Raw genomic sequence first — 13,914 nt, 5'->3', positions numbered from 1 at the left:
GCCTGAGCACCAGCGGATTATCATTAAGGCAATTGCCTCAGGCCCCACAATGTAAGGGGTCTGATATTTAATTTTTTTAGATAATTTTTTTTCTGAACACGTATAATTAATTCTTTTATAAAATTGAATTTTTATAAAGTTTATTTTATTTAGCACAATGCATTTAGTTTTAATGCATTTACTGAGATTAATTTTTAAGCTTTATAAATATATATAAAATAAAAAATAAAGTTAAAAATAGTTGTCAATAAATTCTTTGAAACAGTATCATTAAGTTCTAATTTTAATTATTAGTTATTACTTAAATTATTAGTTTTTGCTTTATTTTTATAGTCACGTTATATATTTTTGCCGTACCGCAAAATGGCTTACGCTGGCTTCACTGCATCTAGTTATTTTATTACGTCATTGTTCCACGATCGACATGGATCTTGTTAATAAAAGCGTCCTTCGATACCGCGAACCTAAATCAGATCAAATGTAAATTTAAAAAAATACAAAACAATGGCCGGCTTGATAATAAAGAAAAATCATGCGAAGTTAGCAGAAAGTCTTTATAAATCAACACATTGTAATCCTTTTTTTTATTAAATGATTTTTTTATAATGATAAAATATGAAAAAAAACTATAATATTTAACTCAATTATAGTCAGTTAATTTTTAATTAAATTTGACTAATTTTAACAGTTTTTTTTAAGTACAACCTAAAAATAGTAATTATTTAGTTTTACTACTATTTCATATATATATATATATATATATATATATATATATATATATATATATATATATATATATATATATATATATATATATATGTATATATATATATATATATATATATATGTATATATATATATATATATATATATATATATATATATATATATATATATATATATATATATATATATATATATATATATATATATATATATATATATATATATATATATATATATATATATATATATATTAGTAAGCGTATCTGAATTTTAAAAATTATGTATTATGTACTTTTAAATATTCAGAAAAAAAAAAATTTAATAAATTCTTTTATTTATATGAATTAACTTATTTTTTTTTAGTTGAAAAGACAGAAGTTGAGAAACTTTTAGCGATTTTTCGGGAACTTGTTCCAAATCAAAAAGCTAAGATGGATCGCATTAAATTTAGAGCAATTCTTCATAACACTTTTCAAATGACAGATGATATTCTTATGGATCGAAGTATACCTTTGTTTTTTTGTTGTTGTTTCTTTTCTTTAAGGTAGAAAAGTGAAAAAAGATATAATATGTTTATATATAAGTATTAATTTTGGCAATCTGAAAATTTTCTGAGTCTCTTGAACTTCAGGAATTTAGTAAAGCTCAAATATTTTAGATTGTTTTATTTGTTTTATGTTCAAAAAGAACTTTAAAAGTTTACTATAAATTACTATTTTTATAAAAGTTTGAGTTTTTAGGAACCATTGTGGTTAGAAAGCCATCATCCTTTAATTTCTTTAAGTTCTAATTTTAAATCTTTAGAAGCTTTATTTTTTTTGTTGAGGTTTTTAGATGATTTCTATATATATGGATAACAGGGGCACATTCCCCACTTTTTTTGTAGCCTAATTATGCGATTGATTTTTCACTATCTTCCAGAACTTTTTGCTTGACAGTTTTTTTAAATAATAATCAAAAAAGAAACAAATAGTTCCTTGCCATTATTTACAAGAAGTTTCAAAAGAATTGAATAGTCATATCAGCTTTAAACTTTATTATTAATAGCATAGCTTGTTTGTGGGTAATCCATGTGACCCAGGTCATGTCACCATACATCTCAGTTTTTACTGATTTTTAATTGAGAATACTTAGTAAATAAAGAATTCTTTGAAAATTTTGCCTCTTGTAGTAACTGACCGGGGTTAGTATTTGACCTGGGCTGGGGCCAGGTTTGTGACCGGGGCTGCATAAACATTTATACATTCTAAATTATATTTTTAAAATTCAAAATTCGTGTTATATTTTGTATATATATGCATATATAAACATCACTATGACCAACATGATCATCATCATCAACATCATGATCATCATCTGATCATCTTTTTTTTCGGCAAATACCACACTATATAAATACTAAAGTTTATATAAATATGAAAGGATATTGTATGCCAGCATCTGAATAAATAGCAAACATATATGTTAATATCCATAATATGTATGTATAAGGCGCATCTCGGAAGCATTTATTCCTTCTGGACTAAAAATTTGGAAGCTTTTATTCTTACTCTTGAATTTTAAGTCAAGCCTCATTCTATTCCACATTTTTTACCATCTTGAGCAGTTGCTTTATTAAACATAAATCATTTTTTTCACCTTTTTTACAAGAGCATCTCTCTTAAGAACAAATATCTTTTTATTATTCCAAGAAGCTAATGTAATAAGGTCCTGCCTGATGTTAAGCTCTGCTATTCTCAATTTACTAAATCTTGTATCAAACTTTTAGTTAGTCTTCAACAATGTCATTAAATAAAGTAAGTCTAACATTTAATCTCTAATTCATGGGTCTGATCTTTTTACTTCTCCCTAGAAAAAAACAGAGTTATTTGCAAGAAATCTTACTTTAATTTGACTCTTGAATCTAATGGCCATACTCTTCCTGCTAGTTAAACAGATTAACCCATTGTTAAACATCCAAATCACTCTGGCTTCCAGTAATAAAGCTAATTCCCAATTAAACACTTCTACAGTTTGTGCTTCAGACAAGATTTCCATCATAGTCTTAAAAAAGTGTTCTCCAGAACTCTCTTCAATTTTTGCTAAGTTTTTAAAAAGTTCTAAATAAGTGGTTCCAATTTTTCAAAACTTTAAAAAACATTTTGACCTCTCCAACTCTCCTACTATTAGTCTTCTCTCTGTTATTAGTTTCTATACATAAAGATTTTGAGAATATTAAGTTATTCCTTTCTTACTGCAGTATTAAAATTATTCTCGAAGGCCTGCACTCTTTATTTCAAGTAGTTTTAAGGGTACCACAAGGTTCTATCTTTGCTCCTGTATTGTTTCTTATCTACAATAACAACCTTCGTGAAAATTTTACATCTAAATTGACTTTATTAGCTGACAACTCAACTTTATACTCTTGTCTCAGCAAAAAATCTTCACTTTTTGATTGCTTAGAACAAGCAGCCAGTTTTTAATCTGATCTCTCTTTTGTAACAGCCTAAGGCTTACAATGGCTTACGGATTTAAATTCTGGACTTAAAATCCACAATTTTGTAAGACAACAAAACTCATTTATTTACTGCAAAAAAATATTGCAATAATGTTGGCATTCCTATATTGATGAATAACAACCCTCTTACTCTTAGACAAAGTCTTAAAGCACATCGTAAATGTAGTTAGACCTGCTTTATCTGCCAAGCTTGAGTCACTCTCCCATTGTTGTAAGGTAGCATTTCTTTCTTTTTTCTACAAATACTATCATGGTCAATGTTCAAACAAGCTATCATCTCTATTAAGATAAACTAAAACTCATTCTTGCTTGTTTCTTATTCAACAAGTTGCATCCTTTTACTGTATCTGTCCCTTCATGCTATAAAAACTTTTATTAATTCAGATTTCTTACTTAGCCATCTTCATGTTTTTTTTTATATACAACCTACAACTTTTTAAGTCTTCAGTTAACCATTTCCTAGTACTTTTACTTATTCTCTATTTTAAAGTAACTCATAACTTAATAGTGGTTGCTTGCAATCATGTTGGAAGTAAATTAGAGTTTGAAAATGAATAAATATATGCCAGTATTTAATAAATAGTAAATGTAAGCATAAAATTGTAATATATAAAGTATTGTAAATTTTTTTTTAGCTCAAACTATCAACCCCTGCTAAATCTTATACTTTTGCAGGGGCCAGGACCGGGTTTGAATAAAGTCTTATTTTTAGCTAAGGATAAGCTGGGACTGGGGTTCTGGTCACTTACTATCCTCTGGCTCTAAGACAATCTTGAAATATTATTATTTTACTTTTAGCAAATATTGGCCAGACCCCTTTTGTCCCTTCAGCATCACAACGTTTATTTAGAAGTTTCAAGTCACATAAGGAATCCTCCATAAATTACACAACGTAAAAGGATTTTAAAAAGTAGAAGTAGGAGACCATTTGCTATTCTGTGCAGCGGTTTTCATTCAACTTAAAATGCTTTAAGCCCTTTAAATTGAATGAAAACCGCTGCACAAAAGCGCAAATGGTCTCCTACTTCTATTTTTTAAATTCCTTTTGCATTGTGTAATTTATGGACAACCCCTAACTTTAAAAATATTTGATCTTTAAACTTAAAAATTTGTACCTGGCTATTTTCAGGCGTGTTTGTACCATGCCTTTTTTCAGGGGTGATTAATCCAATTTAATGATCAGAAATTTAAAAAAATAATAAGTAACTGTTTTTATCAATTTAAATCAATTTAGGCAATTTTTTATATACATGTTTTTAATGCCCAAGAAATCCATGTCACCTTGATGATATCAAAAATAAATTTGAGCCTCATTCTATGTTCATTGATCTTTCAGAAACCATAAGGACTTTGATCCTCAAGTATATGAATTTCTATATATATGGATAACAGGGGCACAGTCCCCACTTTTTTTTTAGCATTATTATGCAATTGATTTTTCACTATCTTCCAGACTCGCTAGTGCCCTGAAACTTTTGAAACTTTTGGAACGCTGATAAACGTGCGTGTTAAAATTATTTCCGGGGCCCAAGACACTAGGCCCCCTTTGTGTCTTGGACTTAGTCTCATACATGGTCTGGATAGATCACTACCTTCTTGACAAACTGGAGCTCTAAAAATTCTGGCATTTGTGTAACCCTAATGAATGTTAAAGTTGTTTCCGGGACTGATGACCAGAGGGGTCAATGAGGCTAGGGCACCAGGGGCCGTGCCCCACTTTTTATCTCAAAAATTTTTTTTTCAGAATTGTAACAAAATAAAGATAATTAAATAATTAAATCAAGCAGAGCAAGTTCAAACCAAAAAATTTTTTGAAACAATGTTTCAAAAGTTAAGATAACTTTAAAAATTTATCTCAACTTTGAAAATATTGTTTCTAAGTTTTTTTTGGTTTGAACTTGTCCCATTTGATTTAATCATTTGAAAAATAAAATACCAAAAAATATAGTGTTAAGATTGAGTTAAGATTTGCTTAGATGCATCAATGGTCACAGCATACATATGTCCAGTTTTGCTTTGGTATCTTCTCTATAACAATCAAATCTCTTTAAATCAGTTTTTTTACAATAAATTAGTTTATAACAAGTATCATTTAACAGTTTTCCAAAATCATGTGAATTTATTCTTACTGTAAAACTAATTATTAAGTTAGATTTCAGATTAAATTTTTTAAATTAAAGTTGTTTTTTAGATTAAATTATTAATGAAAAAACAATAGTAATTTAATGAAAGGAACTTAAACACCATGGTAAACAAAAGCTAAACAGAAATTGATTTCTTTTATCTTTTTTTGAATGTAAATGATAATTTTTTGTTTCTTTTAACAAGGTTGTATAATTATAGTTAATTTGTTAATGTTAAAGGTGTTAAAGATGAATTTAATAGGTAATAAGTTTTCATTTAATAGGTAATAAATGTTCATCAGTAGAAATACTAATTTTTCTTTATTTACTAAGTACTCTCAACTGTATAAAAATCAGCAAAATCTGAGATATAGGGTGACATTTACTCTTGTGACTTACTCTTGTGACTTTAAAAGTTGGTGTTTTTTTAGACATTTCAGATTGAATAAAAGAGATGTGAACAATTTTATTGAATACTGCCATGAAATCTGTTATGTGTTTTTCATAAAACTTTTTTATGGTAGCTAGAAATCTTTTTAGAGAATCTTAACATGTCTCTATTAATTAAAAAAAAATTGTTAATTTAGTTGGTTGACTGAACAGTTAAAAGAATTTTTAACTTATACAGAGATATCACATCACTTTTTCTAAGCAATTAAAGTGGTAACTTTTTATCAAGTTTAGAATATATACATGCATCATTATTTAATTATCAGAAAGATTTATTATAGATAAGAAACATAACAATCATCAGGGATTTAAGAGGAACTTTGTATTACCCCTGAGTTTCTGGAAGTTGAGAAGAATTTTGTCAATCAACAAAACTTAAATGCTGCTATTGAAAAAGAAAATCTAATTATTTTGAAAACTCTTCTTAATTCATGCATGTCAGACATTAGTGAAAGTTTTTAATATCTTGTAAGCAACATTAGTTGCATTACTGCTTTTATTAAATATAAAATTGTTTATTCATTTTATTAACACATATATAAATAAAATTGGGAATAATATATAAGAACACAGCTACTTATTTTTAAGAAAATTTAAAAAAGCTTTAAATAACTTCTTTTAAATTTATGAACAACATGAGAAAGTTTAGTCAATACGATTTTCTCATGTATCAAATGTATGAGTATTATTTAGGGTCTAAATTACTTGTTGCACATTAATAAAATGGAAGACAATGTATAAATTTTACGTATTTTTAGTAGGTGTGTATATGTATAAGTATGTATAAATTTTTGTTTACAATTAGTGTATATTTTTTGGTTATAACCTAAAGTTTTTTGGTTTTTATGTTCATTAATTTGTATCATCATACTTTATAGTTATAATTAAGCTTACAATTATTTTTTATGTAAGATTTCATACAATATTAAAATGTTTTTTCCAAGTTCTGGAAAAGTTCTGGAATTCCTGAAATAGTGCAATACTCCTTTATCATGTTTAAATCTTTCACATAGTTATTAATTTAATTACCATAAAGATTTATAATACATTTATGAAATATGTATTGTTTAATTTTAACTAACATCTACTAGTAACCAGTAAAGAACTGTCATTTTTAAACAGAATGGTTATATTAAAAAAGTATTCTTTCTGGTAAATTTATTTATCTAAAATTCTAGGAAAGCAACATGTAATTAGGATGTAGTTAGTTAGTTTTATTTTGATTAAGCTTTTTTACTTTTACTTTAAACTATGTATTTTTGATTTTTAGAAAGCTTAGAGCAAATTGATTAGCTGTGCACTTTAAAGAATAATTTTTTTTTTTTTTTTTTTTACACGTTATTTTTAGATTTTACTATAGAAAATTATCTGGCATGAAGCAGCTTCCAGTAATTTAAAGAACAGTCTCTTAATTTAAATAAAGTTATGGACTACAAACTTGCACAGCCTAATATAGAGGATCTTCAGCTCTGGTCACACAGTGCAACATTTTTTTACACGCAATGTAATGCATGTATCTAGAGTAAAGTTTTATGAAATTTTAGCAAATGCACTTATTTTTATCTTTTGAACAAGTGGTTTTTATGTAAGTTTCAATTTATTGTTTTTTAGTGTTACCCTTTTGGTGTATTTTTGATCTGTATCTGCCTACCTACTCACCTGTCTTGCTTTTTCTTTTTTAATAAATGCCAATATAACTAGCCCAGTGTTCATATTCCTTAGCTACCACACATACTTCCTGCTCCTCCATTTAATATGTAATTTCTGTTTGAAAATTTTTTTACAATTTCAATAATGAACACTAATGAACATTGATTAAATCAAATTTGAATTTAAATCTGAATTAAATTGAATGTAGGTGCTTAATGTGATTGTGTACCTTGTTTTTTATAGATTGTAATAAAATGGTAACTTCCACTTGTTAAAACGAGCGAAACAAGTTTTGCCATATTTATATATCGAATATACTCCAAAAAAGAAGCAATATACAATTAATGAACATATTCGAAAGCTGTATGCTGCTTATTTTGATACAAAAGTGGATGTGGCTGCTTTGTGGCTACTTGGGCACCACAATATTGTTGCACTAGCTATTCTTCATGACTGCATCAATCCTTCTTTTACTGCTATTAGAACTGGAAATATATCATATCCAAATGTTCCATCCACACTCAGATTCAATTTCAGTACCCAAGAAACCTGATTACTTGCTTGAAGAAATACACACAGAAAAAAGGCGTTAGAGCATCACTTCATCAGAAACGTTCTCATAATGACATTTTATTTTTCAAATGAAGAATGAACTTTGTTATAGCTGTGACATAAACGGTTTACTTCAATTCTTTGAACAGGAACACAATTCTACTGAATGGCGTCTTTTTATTGATGCCTCAAAAACTAGTGCCAAAGCTTTATTTTTACATATTGGCAATCAGCTACCATCCATGTCTGTTGCATATTCAATGATCATGCAAGAAACCTACAATAATCTGAAAGATATTCTGAATGTCACACAGTATAATAAGCATCAGTGGATTGTATGATCTGAAAGTTGTTGCAATTCTAACTGGACTACAAGCAGGGTACACTAGGTTCTGTTGTTCCCTCTGCCTTTGGGATTCACTAGTAAGCCATAGCCATTACAAAGAGAAAGTATGGCCTAAGCAAGATGAATTTACTGTTGGACTAAAGAATGTTGTTAATCCTCCACTTGTTTCCTCGAACAAGATCATATTGCCACTTTTATCAAACAGTTTGTAAAAGTACTTGACAAAGATTGTTATGTAACTCTCCTAATTAAGTTCTGTGAAAGTAACAGAAAGTGTTTTCATTGGACCACAGTTAAGACAGCTGCTTCTCGATCAGAACTTTGATGACACTCTGACACAAGTTCAAAAAGTAGCATGGCTAGCTTTCAAAATGATTGTAATGTTTTTTCTTGGATAACACAAAGCTACAAATTTTGAATCTCTAATAAAGAATATGATGAAGAGCTATGAAAGCCTAGGCTGTAATATGTCATTAAACTTCTTTTTATGGATTCTCACCTGAATATTTTCCCTGAAAATATGTTTTATATATCTGATTAGCATGGTGAACAATTTTAATCAAGAAATCAGTGAGATAAAAGGAAAACCTTCACCTTCATTACTTGCTAACTACTGCTGGACTGGACAAGTGCATTATTCAAAGTCCTCTCACAGAAGATCCAGTGTGATGAAACATTTTTTAATTTGTAAAGGCAAGACTATTTTACATATATACTATTAATATCAAACTTTACATAACACATACCTATTCAATCCAAATAAAAGTGCCAGCATCAAAAGACTATTATTATATATTTATATTATTTGGAAATTTATCATGAAAAAGAGAAACTGCTTGTAATTGAAATTTATGTGTAAAATGTTAAAACAAATGCCAATTTTGAATTTCACACCCCAAAATTAACAAGGTACAAATATTTTTGTAAAAAAAAATTTCATCAAATTTGGTTGGTCAGTGTCACCGGTCAGAATAAATATGGACTTTTAACATTGTAATTAATTTTGTAATTGTCACTTTGTTTTTTAAGAATAATTTTCAAATTTAAAAAAAAAATTAAAATCCATGTTTTATGATAGTAAAATAATATTAAAAAATGTGGTTAATTTTGGAATAGGCTATACTATTGAGACCAGCTTATCTCTAAAGTTAGAGCATCATTAATTTTTGCTTCCTCTAGTTAATGTAATCTTCAAAAATTAACAATGAACAAAAAAGAACTTCAAAAATAGAATTAGATACTGGAATTCAAATTCAGGTGTAAAGTCTAGAAATATTGACTCAAAGTTCCTCAGACACTCTAATTTTCAGAGTTTGTTTTACAAATTCATTGAAGAGTTGTTTGATCTTGGGAAACTAATTCAAGTATTAATGGGTGGTTCTAATGTAAATTTGGAGGTTTTAAAAATTTAACAAAGATTGAGTGAGTTAAATCAAATGACCAGCTAGAATTAGACAAAATGAACATAGAAACAGCACTGTAACATATTTTAAGTTTTCATTGTAAATTAAAAGAGAAATAGTAATTTAAGTAGAAATGTAAGCAGATCATCATACCATTAATCCAAAAATTACAAGCAAGAAGATAATTGAAATTTTCTTTATTGAGGAATGCTTTATCTTGGTCTCCATATAAACTGATTCAAAACAAGAAAGTACCCACCCTGAAATCCAAGGGTCTTCAATTGAGGATGTTGAAATGGCTTTCAAGTGACATGCTGATTATGCAAAACAAGGATATGATTAATTTGTTGATTCAGAATGTATTTAATTTTTAGAAAAAATTTAATCTTTTAATGAATTAACTGATTATAAATTTATTGATGTTTATTATTTATGTTATTTTTTTAATTCACCTCATCAAGGTTGAGAAGACCACTACAGACACTACAGGTTACTAAATTGTGGTTTTAACCCTCTCCCAACTCTATAACTCCGAAGCACGAACCTTGGCGAACAAGGACGCTGCACTGAGAAACAAGTTGAGCGCGGTACTACCAAGGACGTGGTGGGGATCAAACTCTGAACCTCTGGTTTATGAAGCAAGCGCTCTACCTCCACACTACTACCACGTTTTTTCATTTGTACAAAACTCTAATGTGTTCAGTGTTGCAGAAAGTCTGCTAATCTTTTTGTTTTATCTAAAAGCCAATGGGCAATAGAGTGAGGTTTTAGTGTTAAAAAGCAGTAGTTGTTGGTCAAAAGTCTACTAAAGAGATCACTTATTTCTCAAAAAAAGTTTTATGACCGCGTCAATTCATTAAAATTATATTGTTATCCATCAAAATTAGCTTCCCAGTGATCTTTTTAAAAGTTATAAGTTAGTATACAATCAGTACAATTCAATGCTAAATAAAAACAAGGATCAGTTAAAGGTAGACAAAATAAGCAGGAAACATCAACTGATTGATTTATGAAGATATTAAAATTATGAAGGAACAGAAAGATTATGTTGCAGAGTGCATCAATATTGTCATATCTGATGCTAACTAGCATTGTAGCAGAAGAAAATCAAGACCTAACTGTCATTGTGAAAGCAAATTTCTTTAGAAACACAGTTTTAGAAAAAGAAAAGGCAGTTAAAGACCTTGATTTTTCACTAAATAAACTTAAGCATCTTAATAATCTAAATAAACTTAAGCATCAATAAACTTAAGCATCAATATAACTTAATATAAATTGAGCATCAAATAAACTTAAGCATCTTAATAATCTAAATAAACTTAAGCATCAATAGTTTTTCAGCTTTTGTAGCATATGTATATATATATATATATATATATATATATATATATATATATATATATATATATATTATATATTATAAACAAATATATATATATATATATATTAAAAACAAAAATATATATATATATATATATTATAAACAAGTATATATATATATATATATATATATATATATATATATATATATATAATATATATATATATATATATATATATATATATATATATATTATAAACAAAAATAGTAATAAAAATACAAAAAAGACAACTGCAAACCAGTAAAAAAAAAAAAAAAAAAAAAGAAAATTTGAATTATAAGATTAAAAGTGGAAATTTTTTTGTTCGCTTACTTGTGCTTTAATTTGTAGTCATTTACTATAATTTTATAGTTTACTTATTTTATTTTTAGTAATATCTAATTATAATTATATTTATTTTATTACTACTTAAAAAAATATTATCTTTTTAGTTACAAATTTATTATACATGTATAATCCAACATTTGTATATTCGATTAATTGTTATAAAATTGTGCTATTATATTTCATAAACTATATAGTATAATTATTGTTACAAAATGCTATTATAATAAATATTATGAATTGTTTTTTTATGTAAATGTTTTCATTCATATTGATTACTTTTTACTTATTGCTGATTTTTTTGTTATGTGTGAATCTATGCTACGTTTTTATTTGACGTGTTTGTTGATATTTATCTATAACTTAGTTCTTTTTTTTTCCCTCTGTTTTTGTTTGTAAAAGTGTTTTTTTTTTTTCTATTTATGTGTGTTTTCATTTCAGAAGAAAATTTAACCAAATGAAATTTAAATTTAAAAAATTTATAATTTTCTGTGAAAATTTTTCTTCTTTCTACTTTTAATTGAGCATTTTTCTATTATGTTTTTTGATTTTTTTTTTTTGATTCTCTAAATGAATGTAACAAGTGTTTTTTATTCAAAGTTTTTAAGTTTTCAGGGCATTTGATAGAGATAATGACAGTAACATAAGTATGGAGGAATGGATAAATGGGCTGTCTGTATTTCTTCGTGGTACTTTAGATGAACAGACAAGATGTAATTTTTTTAATTAATAGTGACTTTTTAATAAATTCAAATTATTTTTTAATTAGCTATTTATGTACTTTATGTGTTGTATTGAAAAAAATAAGAAATAAAAATTGAGCATTTTTTTTTTTAATTTTCAGTTTAAAAAAAATCGATATAAACCATATAATTTTTTTTCTTAAACTTTAGATAAAACAAACCATAAATTCAGATAAAACAAACCATATGGACCATATAATTTTTTTTTCAAACCTTTTATTTCTATATATAGTCCACATGTACCATACAGTCCATACAAATGAGTTTTACCAATAGTCAACATGAACATAATCAATAATTGATAATGAATTTTGTTGCATGATCTACGGACAATGTTTCAAGTTTAATTGGATCCTGATTTATGGTAATACCATAGATGATTAAATGGTGAATCAAGCCAATATGTCAATAAACAATATGAATAATTTTAACAGGAATCATTATTAATAGCATAAAATATAATGATCATTAATAATATAAAATATAATGATCATTAATAACATAAATCAATTAAAGACAATCAATCAAAATTTATTTATAAATGGAATTAGGATAACAGAATTTAGGGTTAATTAAAAGGGAGTTAAAAAGAAGGAAACTGAAAGATATGAAATTAGGAATTATGATAAAATAAAAATTAGATTGTTATCCATCCAAAAGAAGTTGTTTTTCTATTGTCAAATGAATTGTGACAACAGAAGAACACCTTCATTGATTTTCCAAATAGTTTATTTTAACTACTGGCTCAAATAAATTCAATTATTTATTTGTTTTTGATAAATTGCATGATTTTGTTTATTCTTTCATAAATTTCATTGTGTAAGCTGTGTTGTAAGAAAGTTATTGTTTTTATTATTAACACCAATTAATTGGCATCAGCTTAATTGAAGACATGTTAAAAATGGCTGTAGTCCAATAAGTCAGTTTTACAGTAGAGTAAAAAAACTTCACTTCTTCACATTTAACCTTTTATATTATATTTGCTATTGAAATATTTTTTCTTATTTCTGATTATGCAAGAACCAGAAAAATTATCTTTCACAAATAATAATGAGAATTTGTTGATTATTATATATGTTCTCAATTTATTTAGCTGTCCAATAACATGCTTTGATCTATCTTTTTAACATTGAATGGACTTAAGACTTAAGTCTTGCAAAGTCTTAATCAGTTGGCAAAAAAGAATGTTCTCCAATAGGAAAGATATAGGTAATGCTATCAATCATATGAAGGCAGTGAACTAACATCTATAGCAAATGAACCATGACATAGATTTATTTTGTCGCACTCCTCTGGAAAGAACACTAATTTTTGCTTTGTTCTTTTGTACATTTTGTACATTATTGAAACAAAAAATCATTTTGTAATGTATAAAATATTTTTTCCTAACACTTTGATGATAACAACACAAAGAAACATCATCATTGCTGATGTCATGCAAGCCAAAAGCGTAGTTCCAAAGCTGTCAGCAGGTTGAACATGCGATAACAGTAAATTTTTTGCATATAGTTAAAAGAAATTAACATGGCTTGTGCCCTGTTTTCATAATTGTTTTAGTTCATAAAACTTTTCAGCTATTACAAGATGAAGATTCTGCTCTGTAATATTTTTGTTATTCTTAAATTCATTAAGTATCAACTCACAAGTTTAATACAAAATTGATTACAGGCAGTGCAAGTTTTAGATCTAGGCACTCCAAATTCAATATCAAAATCTGT

The 13,914-nt window shown here is 26.8% G+C and overlaps 1 protein-coding gene across 1 annotated transcript in view; it reads left to right on the top strand.

The window, feature by feature from the left end:
* The first annotated feature begins 411 nt into the window (after positions 1–411).
* Positions 412–13,914, top strand: part of LOC100210625 (calaxin) — a 29,873-nt gene continuing 16,370 nt past the window's right edge. The window contains exons 1-3 of the mRNA XM_065810023.1: positions 412–571; positions 1,090–1,230; positions 12,062–12,166. Of these exons, the coding sequence (XP_065666095.1) occupies positions 505–571; positions 1,090–1,230; positions 12,062–12,166 (313 nt within the window). The 5' untranslated portion in view covers positions 412–504. The remainder of the gene's footprint in view (positions 572–1,089; positions 1,231–12,061; positions 12,167–13,914) is intronic.

The sequence above is a fragment of the Hydra vulgaris genome, chromosome 11, assembly GCF_038396675.1.
Source record: "Hydra vulgaris chromosome 11, alternate assembly HydraT2T_AEP".
Taxonomy (NCBI): Eukaryota; Metazoa; Cnidaria; class Hydrozoa; order Anthoathecata; family Hydridae; genus Hydra; species Hydra vulgaris.
The sequence above is the reverse complement of the archived record's forward strand: the minus strand, read 5'-3'. Positions and strand labels throughout refer to the sequence as shown.